General features: G+C 40.3%; 1 protein-coding gene across 1 annotated transcript; it reads right to left on the bottom strand.

Annotated features, from left to right (window-relative positions):
• Positions 1-1259: 1259 nt before the first annotated feature.
• SUGCT (succinyl-CoA:glutarate-CoA transferase) lies at positions 1260-12597 on the bottom strand. The gene is made up of 6 exons (XM_027904991.1): positions 12431-12597; positions 8839-8890; positions 8672-8745; positions 6682-6767; positions 5844-5894; positions 1260-1682 (listed from the first exon to the last, which is right to left on the bottom strand). The coding sequence occupies exons 1-6, from the start codon at positions 12588-12590 to the stop codon at positions 1509-1511; spliced, it is 597 nt and encodes a 198-aa protein (XP_027760792.1). The 5' UTR covers positions 12591-12597; the 3' UTR covers positions 1260-1508.
• Positions 12598-14428: the final 1831 nt, after the last annotated feature.

The following is a 14428-nucleotide window of genomic DNA, read 5'->3' as shown; positions in this document are numbered from 1 at the left end:
GTTCCCCAGCACAAGGCAGATGAGGCAAGTTTAGCACAGAGCCATGGAGGTGATGAAGAGACTGGAGCATCTGACACACAATGAGGGGGTGTTGTGGTTTAGGAAGGGTATTCCCCGGCTTAGTGTTCCCACTGAAACACTCCAAGCCATGTGCTGCTCGCTCACTCCCATCCTCCCTCCCTCTCCCCAGAAGTGGGATGGAGAGGAGAACTGAAGGCACAAAAAGTAAAGACTGGGGGCTGAGATAAGAACAATTCACTGGACACAGCAATGAGATCAAAAGAACAGTAACAGCTGCAATATCAATAACAGAGAGAACCAGCCCCTCCACCACACTTACTTAACCATCAGGGACCTCCTTCCCCATCCCCTGGATATGACCTGAGGTGGAATAAAATAACACCTGTGTCCTAGCCGTGACTCCTCTTGGCTATTGCAAGACTTAATCCTGTCCTGGCCAGAACCAAGACAAAGGCCAAGCTAGCTCACATAAACTGCTGCTTGGATGTAATTTTTATTATTTTTCATCGGTATGGGTACAACAACTAAAAAATCCCCAAACAACCTTGCCTAAAAAAAGGCAAAAATCATGTGGCAAATTCCAGCCGTGTGATTATATGCACAAACAAATGTGAAAGACATCGTGGCAACTAGTCATTGATCAACCTAAATATGTATTTAAACAAAGATTCTCAGCAAGCCCTGCATATGACTGCTCGTCATCTTCAGACATTTGCCACACAAACATGATAAATATCTCACAAGAGACTAAAAACCTGTTTGAATTTTGATTAAATTACATCCATATCCAGTAACTAAAAAGCCAAAGCCATTTATTCTTCAGAAATTCAGAGGCGTAACAGATTTGTAACTAAGATTTTAAACCCACCTAAAAAACTCTAAATACATCTGTGACTTCTCTTTTAAATCAATTTCATTGTAATATTAGAACTTTAATTCTAGTACTTAAGCTTTTTTGGGTTGGTTTTTGCTGAAGTTTTTTAAGTGTTTTTACAGACTTAAAATTATTTTTAGATGTGTGCAGTTCCTGATATTCATATGTCTGCTTTCTTTTCATTCTTCCCAGCTTTTTAAAGTACCTACAACTCTTCTGCCATTTCAGTTACCAGGCAGTAGACTGTAGCAAATCACATAAATCTTCCATGAACATGTAACTGCACAATTCTGCAGAGAGAGAGAGACTTCAGGGCAGTAAGGAACACTGAGATTACCAGATTTAAATCTGAGTTTTCAACCGATTCAAAGCAAAATCCAAGGAGCCAATCCCATCTCCTTCAGAATCAACAGGAACACGTGAGGGTGGCATGGTAACGACACTGAACCGCTTGTAAGCTGTTGACGTGGTTGCTGCCTCCCAGTTTTTCTATATTTCTTTTTCTGAATTGAACAAACTCACTGTCTTTTAATTTATCTTAACTGACATCCAAATAACACAATTCTAAGTAATTGTATGACTTTTTATACCACTTTGCCTGGAATAAAGGAAATCATGAACACAATTGAAAATAACTGACCATAATTGAAAAAAAAAAAAAAATACCTGTTATTGAACAGTACACTATGTGAGGTGCAATATTTTTAATGTCTTCATAACCTAAACCCATTTCAGCCAGTTTCCCAGGGATGTAGTTTTCCACAAAAACATCAGATGCTGCTGCAAGCTTCAGAAAAGAAAAGGATGAGTAAGATTTATTAATTAGCTTCCAAAAGTTCAATACATTTGCATGCATTGTGTAACTTAAATTTTAAAGACTCACTAATCAAAATGGCTCCAGTCTTTCTAATAAGAGAGAACTTACAAGTCTAGAGATTTTTTTTTGCCTGTTAGACTCTGCATTTCTGCAAATTACATATTAGAGATGCCACATATCTAAAAAGAAGACTGTCAAAATCCTTAAGTGATTAGACAAAACTGTGATATTACACACTGATATAATATTATCACATCAATTTCCTACAGCTTCACAGCAGTTTACAGAACAATCTTCACCTATGTAGTTGCACTTACCTTCTTTCTACCCCCTTTTTCTCGAGGTATCTTCATCCTTCACTTCTTTTCTACCTCAGAAATAATTTTAACTGGCTTTCGTTTTCAAATCATTGATTACAATTAGACCAGCTTCTATAAATTAGTGTCATCATAACAGCAATCACGTGCACTTTTGTTTTAGCATGTCAGCTGTTCAGCTGAATTTAAGACCAAAGAAGCTGCCAACTTTGCAAATATTTAACAAGAAAGACAGAAGAAACTGATTCTTATTCGGACAAGGCAGCACTCAGCTTATAAATGGTTTAATTTGATGCACAGAAGAGACATTATTAACATTTACAGTAACTACATGTGGCCCATGGCAAAGCTGCATTTTAAAATATGCTATTAAGTATTTTTAAAGTGGCTATGTCGAGGACCTGCTGGACCATAGTGAAATAAGAAACAGATCCTTAATTAGGGAAATACAACTGGGACAAGCTGGGACTAGGTTTTAATAGTATGCCTTTACAGAAAATAAAGTTAAGGAGGTTTTATTTTCCATTTAAATCCATCACAGTTCACATGTAAATACTTTTTAAACTGGTAATGCTACAGCCTTAGCCTAATTCATTCAAGAGGCCAAAAAAAAGGGTATATACTCTCAGAGAAATGAATTTTCAAGACATCCTACGAGTGCTGCATCAGTTCCACGGCTAAAGTTTTCGTGGCACTTGGAAACAGACTTTAATGCATGAAGGCAGCATTCTATGTATGCTACTTTTTTTGATGCTCACTGAACCCACAATTCTGCCATTGTGGAAAATGGATTCAGGCCCTGATTCAAACAAAATGTGTGTTCTTAAAACTCAAAGGAATTTTCGGTCTCAATAGGGTTTTAAGTCCATTGTCAACTGAAATGTCACACTTTATGCCCTTTATATACATCATTTCTATTTTAACATCTTCTAATGGAGTGCTACAACACAGACCCGAGTTGGAATACTATCTATTCCAGATAGGAACTGATATGCTCAACATCTATGCCTCAGGAAATAAAAACTGTCATCATTCATGCCAAAGTAGTCATTATATTGAACAACAAGGAATGATGCTGCTAACCTGATTAAATAAACTATACATATCTTTGGGAAGTTTTCTTTGGGTTTTCCTTGAGATTTTTTTGGTTCATTCTTTGGAGGGTTTTATTGGTGGGGGGTGTGGTTTTGTTTTCACAAGAACTCCCCAGAAGAGAATGTGCATACACATAAAGAAATATATATATATACACATTTTTGTGTGTGTGTACATATATATGTGTATTTGTTTTAATAGTTTGCTTTATCAAGTAAGAGAGTATGTATCAGATGCATTGACCCATCAGCTAAAAGTAGTGGAAAAGAAGAAATGCCATCACCTCCCAGCCAACTAAATTCTCCCACGTCCTCACGAATAGATAAGTTAATTAGTTAAGGCTAAATACACAGGAGAAAAGTATCCTCAAGATTCTTAAACTGAGCTTCTGACAATAATTCTTGAATAACGTTCTAAAGAGATACTGAGCCATATTACTACAAAAGGATGCCAAAGTATGGGGCTGGTGTACACACCATCACTGAAGGGGAAAAGAAAAGTTATTTTCATTCAGGAAGGCATACAAATATTTGGAAGGCAGTAAACAGTGAGCCAAAAACATCAGAAAGAAAAACAGGGCTACACATGACACAGAACAAAGAAACAGAAAAGAAGACCCAAGAATAATTTTGTGGAAATTACCTAATCATGTATGAAAGAACAGACCCTTGTAAAAATATTTTGTAGTGCTGTGCCAAAGGATGAAAGCCAGCAAGGACTCCTGATAACAGATTTCTTCACGTCACTCGATGTAACTGATTGAATTATCAAGTCTGTGTTGTGTCATACAGCTAAAGACTCACCAGTCCTGTTTTTAACACAATTCCAGACTGAGATACGCCCTCATCTACCTATATAAAATTTCTGAGAGAGGGAAATACAATCTATTCTAACCATGCTATCTTTCTTAATAAAAAAAATTATAACCTTCTTACATTTCTTTGCAGTGTTTAGGCTCAGGCAAAATTTATAGTTATGGATGAGGAATCAGTGTCACAAACTTGAATTTCTGCTTGTCATCAGCTACTTTACAGACATGAACACTAGTTTTTGTAGTTACAAATACAATACTGAACAATCTCAATTCTACACACATCTGTCCTGATATAGCAGGAGGCAACTGGAAACAAAAGCCTGATAGGTGACTTTCTCTTTACACATACCTTTAAACAAAACTCCAAACAGAAGTTCCATTTGAGATGCATAATGTTAAGACCTCTGCACCAAGTGCTTTCAAAATATACCACTCTAAATCAAGCAGAATGATGGACAACTCCACAAGTAGAGTGACATTTAAATAATGCCTCATCAGCTCAAAATGTTGCTGTATCACAGACAGCAAAGATACTGATTTAAGGAACAGAAATCTATAGTGATGATTAAAGCAGCTTTATTAAAGGATACAAACTATAAGAGGTTAATCTGTCACAGGAAATCTCATTTTCACAGCTAGTGGGGTAAATATTTAACAGGTGATGCTGTTTTTTTCCTCCAGCTCATCCTGGCTTATAGGCCCAGCTGCCTTGAACTCTTCGCCCTGAACACCTCCAGCCCACACACGTGTCATCAGTGGACACTGCACAGAGTAGCTTTTCTTTCACCATTTGTAAAGGCCAGACAACTAATCAGCCTTCTTATGCGACAGGAACAATTTTAATAGCCCTTACTTAGAATATGACTAGTTTATCCAAAAAGAGGTCTGTGTTATACCATGAAAAATTATACCTAATGACAGTTTCTGTTTCTAAATTTTTTAGAGGATAAACATACAACTTTTTAAGAAATCAACAATAAATGGTTCTGTTCTGCAAAAAGAAAAGGCATTCCAGGATCCTTACAAACTCCGAAGATTTCCGTATGAAGTACTTTTTTACATAGCTAACAAGTCACAAGTATCAGAAAGCTTAAACTATTTCCATGTCATGCAATATTCCCAAGAGAAAACGCTACCAGACAAATTCCACTTCTTGCATGGCACATGCAGTCTCACTGTGAAAAAGTGATTGGAACTGACACTGAAACAAACAGTAACAGAAGGCAGCTGTTAGTACTGCAGGGCTTAAAACACAGCACTAGCAAGTGGCAGGTCTCATATTCCTCAACAAATAATAAAGGGATGACAAAGCACAAGTTTCACAGAATGGGAAATATGATGCTTTTACTAATTTTTAAATAGAAAAAAAACCGGATCACCCTTAAAAGACCCTGAAGTCGAATACTGAAAAAGAAACAAATACTAAGTTTGACCTACGGGGCAAGATTTCTCAGAAAGATACACAGCTACTGAAGTCATGATGTCACTGTGACATTCAAGAAACTTCAAATACTGGAGCACAGTATCTCCTCTTCCTCAGCTGCTCGCTGACATCACAAGATCAGTCCATCTTGAATCTTTCTAATGAAGTAGTGCAGCAAGATCAAATACAGCAGCAGTAAGAAGAAAGCAATAGGCTATTAGACCATTTCCTGCCAGTATTTCATTTGATGACTTTGTGACATTTTTGTGCAAATTTTAGGTCTAAAAATAATTAGAAGTTACACTGAACATTGAATCCAAAAGCACAGAGGTTATATACTGTCATTTACCAAATTAACTGTGTACGTGCATTTTTTTAATTATCAGACATCAAATTAATATCTGAAACGCAGAGTTTAATCTTTATTACTCGGGATAACACCAATACAAAATAGGCACACTTTGCACGCTGTCAAAACCTACCTCTCTGATTAGTTTTGCTCCTTTTGAATCCTTCATGTTGATAGCTATACTCTGGGGATTAAAAAAAAAAACAAAACACAAGAGTAATTTATGTGAAAACCCTTCTGGTGTTCATAAGTCTCTTCTAAACATGACCAACAGTCAAATTCACACCAATTTGGATAAGTAAATTGTAACATATACCCCACCTCCTTCTGCAAAAAAAAAAAAAATTTCTCTCTGTAGAGCAAGCTGAACTGTCTCACCAGCGGATCAGACAAGGTCTAAAACAAGTCTGACAGATGTGCAGTTGGGGGCTGCACCACATGCAGTCTCTTCACTGTATGTTTGCACAAGACTTACTACTGCAAATACACGTGGGGACAATCAGAAACATTTGTTTCGATGGCAACAAGCCATTACACAATTCAGGTACGTGGTGAAACTTCACAAAGTTTCACAAGCTCACTGTGGTATACTGCCAGCACTCCTTCAGCTCCAGGTGCCAGCTGACACAGGTCAGCTGAGCTGATGCACTTGAAAAAAAAGGATCATTCCATTAAAATAACCCTTATTGTCAGCAGGTTTCATTTTCAGTCAAGTTGCACCAGCCACTGAAGACAGGAAGGGGCACTTCTGCTTTTTGAATTTGCCTCAGCTGCCCACGGCACCACACCAGAGATCTGCAGCCCCCTTTGTTCAAAAGCACTCTTGTTTATTCTCCTCAAATTTATTCATCATAACTTAAAGCCAGTGTACCTCTTGTTCCATTACATTCAGTTTTATACTAAGAAGTTTTATACATTCAGTTGCAGTTACAGAAAACTTAGTCTAATGTTCAATTCCACCCTCCATTTACCTTTTTATTTCTATTGACACTGAGAAAGTAAATACTTTCTTTCCCAGCAAAAGGTGGACCCCAGGCTCTTGTATCATCACCAGCTCCTGAAAGAAATACCAGCACAGATTCATAGTTTTCCAATATCACACTGCCAACAAATAAAAAGAATAAAAAGCTTTCCTCCAATATCCCATTTTAATCACCTGAACTTCATCCAGCAGGTAGGACAAATATTAGTTTAAAATATGTATTTTCAGTTATTTATATCAAAAACCACCTAAAAGTGAATGTAACTAATCAAAGTGCACAAAGTGTTTGCTAGTGCTGGGATTACATTTAGTCTTTAAAATACTAACACAGCCACACACCACCAGTGTATTTGCAGGTTTTCTGGTTGTTTTCTTATCTGTGTGTTGCTGGTTTGGTTGTTTGGGGTTTTTTGGGGAGTAGGGAGTGGTAGGGATAGAGGAGTTGGGTTTCTTTTGGTGGTTTGTTTGTTTTAACTTAAAGCAGAGCTCCGATGCCATTCTTTTAGGCAATGAGGAAGAATTTAGTAGAAGCTCTTGCCTGGACCAAGTCACACAGTGCACACGCTCAATAAGTTATTCCTGAAACCTTCTAGACACCCCATCAGGATACCACTGATAGACTACAGCTGATTAAGCTTCATGCTGCAGAAACAAAAAGAAGCACTTGCTATAGCTAGTGCGACGCCCCAGCTCCAGCTCTTCCAGAAATCCTGCCTTACAGAAAACAGAAACAAATTACACACAGTCCAATCAGAAAAGAGCTACAGAAGTTTCTGCATCTGAAAACACACACTCAAAGATTGGTAATCTGACACTTCCAGCACCAGCATGAAGATTTTCATTCAAATTCAGAAATTTCCCTTTTACAGTGAACTCTCATCTCCACTTTGCATGATTACAAAGAAAAATTTCTCCAACAAGCTAATGTTTAATTAACAACCTGAAAGTGCACTAGAATACCAAAATTTTTCTCAGGAGACAGTTGATATAGCATGCCAGGTCACCTTGTATTCTACCAGTCAAAATTCTTGCCAAGCCCACTAGATCTGCATATTATTACACAAAAGCAGTGCCAAGAAACAACATATCTATTTAAATGCTCCTACTACCTTCCTTCCTTGTAACACTAACATGAAAACAGAAGGTCGAGTTTCTGTTTCCAAAATTGAAGTGCCTGTCATTTTATCAGTAATCTAATCCTGAGAAGTCAAATGTATTCCTATTTTAAATTATCTACCACACTTTTGCTCAGAGGAAACTGAGATGAAGATTCTGAATTCTCAAATGGGCAAAACACCTTTTCCAGAACTATTATGTAACTAATTGCTGGAAGGATTTGTGTGTTCACAAATTTTGCATGTTAAACTCTGCACTTCAAACCCTGTTTTAACCTTCTTACCACACTACAAAAGACACCCCACCAAACTGAGCATTCACAAGCTCAATTTAAAATCAAAGTAAAGTCCAAACAATTCAAAAGAAATCAATTTAGTTTTGAGCAAGGCAATAAGGCTTGCTCAAACAATTAGTAAGTGATGACTCAGTACTGTTTTGTATATTAATATCTAAAAAAAGTCACCTGACCTTACAACTTCAACCTTCTCACCTCATTTCTAAATAGAGACACAGACTATTTCTGACCAAAACACACTTCCGTGTAGCACAATGTTAAGCTTAAAGCAAATAGATCATAAGCAAAACAAACCTACTAATAACCAGTTCTCTAACATGACAGAGAGAGCACCAGGATAAAAAACATTCCTCAAACTCGAAACAGCTATTACTTAGCACAATACCATTCACAAACTGTCACCAGAAGCACACCATCAAGAAATAAACATAGGATTGTCTATCTAAATATTTTCAAAAGTTTTCAATGCTACATTTTCATTCGTATATTACTTAAAACACGTAAGCAGCTATTTGTTAAGCTAGCTCACATTCTTATTATATCTAAAATGGACAAATAGAAATCTCACCTGGTTTTTCCACTTTGATAACTTCAGCTCCTAGATCTCCCAAATTCATTGTGGCAAAGGGTCCTGCAAGCACCCTGTAACATTAAAGAAATACTGTTTCCTTAGTTTTTCCAAATATAATATTTGCACCTAGACACACTGTTCCAAATTACAGACAAAACACAAACCTTGTTAAATCAAGAATTTTCACACCATCCAATGGCTTTACGTTACCAGCACCTGACAAGAAACAGAAAACAGTGACTTTTATCTTAAAAAACAATAAAATAAAATTCAGGAGTGTTTCTTATTGGTTGTCTGAAACACTGTTTTTATTACACTGTCCCCTCATCTCCCTCCCAAAACACAGGCTAATAAAGTTTTCTGAACAAGCTCATTATTAGAAGGATATTACATTAGTAAAGCCTTTCAAAGTTGGAAAACCTTACGGTGACATTTCAGAACATATTCTAACATACCCTAACCACCTAGCAATTCTACAATAAAGCTACTTCACAGAAATATTTTTATGTGTGCCCTTCACAAACACTCAAACAGCTTTTAAAGGTTAATCTGAAGAAATATAAAATAAAAGCATTAGCAAGGAACATCATCAGAATGACACAAACTAAAAATAATGAGTAGCAGGCCAATGTGAAGTACAGTGTCCTCTCAAAGTGTTTTGACCTACGTAGACCCATGCACTCGAATCACACCACAAAATATCAGCCGAGAAATCACTCTAACTTTCAATGGCAGCTGCACGTGCAAGATGATTACCAGGAAATCACAATGCTTTCCTCCTTTACCTCACCCCTTCCAACACGACCAGCTCTAAGAAACAGCAGCAATGGCAATAAACGTCACAGACAGAGCAGGCAATCTCTCAGCCTAGAGCACAGATTGGCCAACTGCTCTTTCTTCTTCTCACTCAGTGTCTTCAGTTGCAGGTGAGGGACACAAACACTTCATCACCCTGGGTGGATGGTAATTTCATTACTATTGGAAGGTGGTCTCATGTCACACACACAAATGAAATAAAATAATGCACCTAGCCAGCAACACCACAAAAATTACACTTACTAACTTGGGGTAAGCATATCTTTTTGATGCATGTCTAAGTAAAAGAAAGATGTAAAACACAGGGAGGGGAGGGAAGGGGCTAGCAGCTGAGGTCATTTGTCTGTTCAGCCTGGAGAAGAGAAGACTGAGGGGAGACATTGCTGTCTACAGCTTCCTTGGGAGGGGGAGAGCCAGGGCAGATCTCTTCTCTGTGGTGACCAAGGACAGGATCGGAGAGAATGGTTTAAAGTTGTGTCAGGGAAAGTTTAGGTTGGATATTAGGAAGAGGTTATTCACCCAGAGGGTGGGTGGGCACTGGAACAGGCTCCACAGGGCAATGGGTCACAGAACCAAGCCTGACAGAGCACAAGAAGCATGGCATGACTCTTGGGGACAGTCCTACGCAGGGATAAGGTTTGGACACAATAACCCTTATAGGTTCCCTTCCAACTCCACATATTCTGTGAATCAAACCAACCAGAAAAAAAAAAGCAGCACTGGGTATTCAAGGCTTCTGTTAAAATATTTTCACTAACTGTACTGCTCTCAGTGAGTACACTTGCATCCCGCTGCTCATCTTCACGACATTTTCCTCCATTATTACCGATTACTCCAGGGAGATTTCTGTTAAACAAAAAAAAAAAAAAAGGCCACCTTCCTCTATTCTTTCCATGCCTTTTAGAATTGCACTTTATTACCTAATGGCTCACCCATTCTCATCCTGAGCTGGTATTTAGGTTCACTACGCGTAGCTGAGCTGCAGGAATCCATAAAGATATTTCTCAAAGAAGCCTATAAAACATTAGGATTAGGCAGTAATTACGTATTTTGCATAACTAAAACTGATGAACCCTTACTAATTATCATATCACTCACACTATGGCATCATCTAACACTTCATTCAGGCATTAAGACACTTCCATAGTTGGAACAGAACAGGAGAGCAAAACCGTTGCCCTGGAGACAAACAGACCATTGTGATTTTTTTTTCTTAATGCCGATAAATAACAGATGTCCACAGTAATGAAGAAATGCAAGAAAGAGGAGAGATAAAAAGTTTCCTTTGGAAAATCTGAGGAAAATAATAGACCTGTCAGTTTCTTCAGACTAGAAGAGCACAAATGCTTACAAAGAAAATATATAGATTTACACTACAGCAAGTCACTAATTTGCTGAAACAAGTACAATAGAAAGTGTTTTGACTATCAGAGGAGCAGCAGTTCCAGTACACTGATCCTGAGTACAGGAATGCTATCTATTGTAGGCACATAAAGAAACAAAACCATATCACAGACAGACACAAGAAATCAGAATTGATCAGTATTAGCTAGAAACACCTCCTGGGTTTTTTTTGTTTGTTTGTTTTTTCGTTAATTGTTGTCATTTTTTTCCTTTCATCGCTAGCTTCCAAAGTGGGCATGTACCCCTCAGAGGTTTTTTTTTTAATTCCGGCTCAATAGTCTAAATTGAATGTGAACTCACATTTTCTCCTGTATTTTTGCTTTTAATTGTTGCAGTAACTTGATGACTGGAAAAAAAAAATCCACTCTCCCTGCTCTAGCTATATCCTTTATGTAAACTCTCAATTTCTGTGATGCTTGAATTTACTGTGAATTGGACTATCATATGTATCTTTTATAAATAACTTTGGTAAAGAATAAACCGAACCAGTCAGTCATTCTCAATATTATTTACACTCTTTAGTTAAGCTGTCCCAAGGTTGGCCTAACCTAACAGTATGAGTAAGGAACAAACAGAGAACAGAAGTTAATTTTTCATGTCATATTGCCAAAAGATTTCCTTCATGCTTTTAAGTGACAGAAGAGGGCACCAACAGGAGAGCCAATTAATGCATTTTTGCATCAGTGCAAATTAACAGATCTCATTCCAATTACATTCAATTCCAGAGGATGTGGCTCCTCGAGTCTGTTGTCTCTATTTTGACTTCACAAACAATATTTTTTCCTTTATCCATGCAGTAAGTTATAATCAAGTCCATCACTACCGTGGATTAACTCACGATCAGCGGGTACGTTCCCACGCACACAGTCGGCGCTTTCATCGTGGGAGACAGAACTGCAAACTTGACTCTAATGCCACCAACACTATTGTCACTATTTTTTTATGTCACTAAACAACAGAGAAACGTGAAGCTAGAGAAGAATTATTTTGTTGCAGCTTAGGTTTATTTAAAAAAAAAAAAAAGCCACAACTGTACGAAGTTAGACTCTTGTAACATTTGAAAACAAACAAATAACAACACCAACAAAAACCAACCAAACAAACAAAAACAGGCCTGAAACTGGTCATCTGGCACTCCCCCCGGCTCCACGAGCCTGGGCTGCCCCGAGAGCTGACACGCTCCGTGCCACCGGAGCTCCGGAGCCTCCGGCAGCGCGCACGGCCGCGGGCAAAGTCCGGCCGCGGTGATCCCGCTGGGAGCCCCGCTGGGACACCCGCAGGGAACTCCCGAGGCCACAGGGGTCGGTTGCCACCAGCCTGCCACCAGCGCGGTTGCCAAGTGCCCCCGTCCCCGCAGGTGTCCCGCGTGCGCCCCGCCCGCCCCCGCCACAAAGCGAAGCAGCTCCGACCCCCGCCCCAGCCGCACCGCTCCAGAGCCACGGGCAGATTACACAGGTAGAGGAGGAGGAGGAGGAGGAGGAGGAGGCTGAGGAGGAGGAGGGAGCGGCACGGCACGGAACAGCACGGCACGGGTACCTGCCGGGGAAGCGCCTCCGCTCCGAGCCCCGCCGCCGCTGCCAGGGGAGGCGGAGGCGGCGCTCGGGGCTCCGGCGCTGCCGCCGACAGCTGCGGAGCACGGGCTCCTCCACAGCCCGCCGCGGAGCCCGCTCCCTCTTCCCAGCGCGGCGCGCAGCATCTCCGCCGCTGGAACCACCACCGACCGCCTCGGCGCAGGCGCCGCTGCCACCGCCCCCTTCCCTTCCCATCCCATCCCATCTCCTCCCGCACCCGGAGCAGCCTTAAAGTGTGCGGGGCCGGGGGGGCACGCGTGGTACCTGTCCGTCCCCGTCCCGGCTGACGTGTTCCCTCTTCCACTGCAGCGGCGGGACGGTTCTCCTCCTTCTGTAAAGCGTGCCCGGCTGGACTTCACAAAGCGGGAAGGCGCCTCGTAGATGTTTGCAGCAGGGATCCTGCTGCTCTGGAAGCTTGCGTTTCCAGCTCGGCGTACAGACTGGGACACGCGACATTGCCAAGAAGGAATAAAAAGTAAAATGCAAGCATTAATGAATAGCACAGGCTCAAGTAATGTTGCATGACAGAATTCTGAGGAAGAACACAAAGGAAAACTTCTACATTGCAGGTCTGTTGACTGGACGTGCCATGCATAATGCAAAGTATGACACGGATGCTTAAAATCCTAGAAGTAATTTGGATTTGTCAACAAGAGGAAATTAATCAGCGAAATTGTCCATTATAACTCAACATGTACATAACACTATGTATTTCTAAATTTGTTTGGTGTGAAAAGGGGTTTAAATTAAATGAAGCTGTCTTTTTTTTGGAATGAGACCAATCAGACAAATTTGTAACTTATGTTGATAAACTGTCTTGTGTAAACATGACATTCCTTGTGTGCATCATAGTAACAGATAGAAAATTGGTCTTCTAGACCAAAGGGTTAGCAAAAAATTGAAGTGAGCAGATTTGGTCTTTTTCCCTTTTAGGATTACAAGGATATTGTCTCATTTTGCACAGGAAAATTTCATGACTTAGTGGAGAGCTGAGTTCACTGAGATATATAAAGTTAGTTCTTGCCACTGAAAAAAGTGTCAACCCAATGCAAACCCCAAACGACTGTTTAAAGCCAAACAAAAGCAAGACTAGTATATTAAAGCATAGAAACATTCTGCTTAGTTTAGTGGTTAACCTGTGTTCTGTGCTGTTCTGAAAGCCCTCTTTAATTTTCATATGTTGCAATATCCTAAAACCAAGTAGTGCTGATGGAAATAAATAAATAACTAAATAAAGTCTTCATTATCTTTTCGTACAGAGTTGTTGAGGATTTGCACTAATATACCTGAGAACAGAGCGGGAATGCTAATACCACTGTTAAATTGCTGCTAAATACGAGGTTCTCCTCCAAGAGAACATTTTGCCACGAGTTTGTATGAATGAGTCTTGGCCTGAGCTACAGGCTGGGCACAGAGTGGCTGGAGAGCAGCCAGGTGGAAAGGGACCTGGGGGTGCTGATGGACAGGAGGCTGAACATGAGCCAGCAGTGTGCCCAGGTGGCCAAGAAGGCCAATGGATCCTGGCCTGCATCAAGAACAGTGTGGCCAGCAGGAGCAGGGAAGTGATCCTTCCCCTGTACTCTGCATTGGTGAGGCCACACCTTGAGTATTGTGTCCAGTTCTGGGCCCCTCAGTTCAGGAAGGACATTGAGGTGCTGGAGCGGGTCCAGAGAAGAGCAACAAGGCTGGTGAAGGGACTTGAGCACAAGTGCTGTGAGGAGAGGCTGAGGGAGCTGGGGTTGTTTAGTCTGGAGAAGAGGAGGCTCAGGGGTGACCTCATCACTCTCTTCAACTACCTGAAGGGAGGTTATAGCCAGGTGGGGGTTGGTCTCTTCTCCCAGGCAACCAACAATAGGACAAGGGGACATGGGCTCAAGCTCTGCCAGGGGAGGTTTAGGTTAGATGTTAGGAAGAAATTCTTTACAGAGAGGGTAATCAGGCATTGGAACAGCCTACCCAGAGA

This window comes from Empidonax traillii, unplaced genomic scaffold (assembly GCF_003031625.1).
Source record: "Empidonax traillii isolate 1590-97213 ecotype Southwest subspecies unplaced genomic scaffold, ASM303162v1 scaffold1108:size182476, whole genome shotgun sequence".
Classification (NCBI taxonomy): domain Eukaryota; kingdom Metazoa; phylum Chordata; class Aves; order Passeriformes; family Tyrannidae; genus Empidonax; species Empidonax traillii.
This window is presented reverse-complemented; position numbering and strand designations above follow the sequence as displayed.

Coding starts and splice junctions, on each gene's coding strand:
- SUGCT (XM_027904991.1), bottom strand. CDS start 12,590: ATGCTGCGCGCCGCGCTGGGAAGAGGGAGCGGGCTCCGCGGCGGGCTG. Junction 8,746..8,838: donor AAAATTCTTGATTTAACAAG/GTTTGTGTTTTG, acceptor TTAATGTTACAG/GGTGCTTGCAGGACCCTTTG. Junction 1,683..5,843: donor GAGCAAAACTAATCAGAGAG/GTAGGTTTTGAC, acceptor TCTTTTCTGAAG/CTTGCAGCAGCATCTGATGT.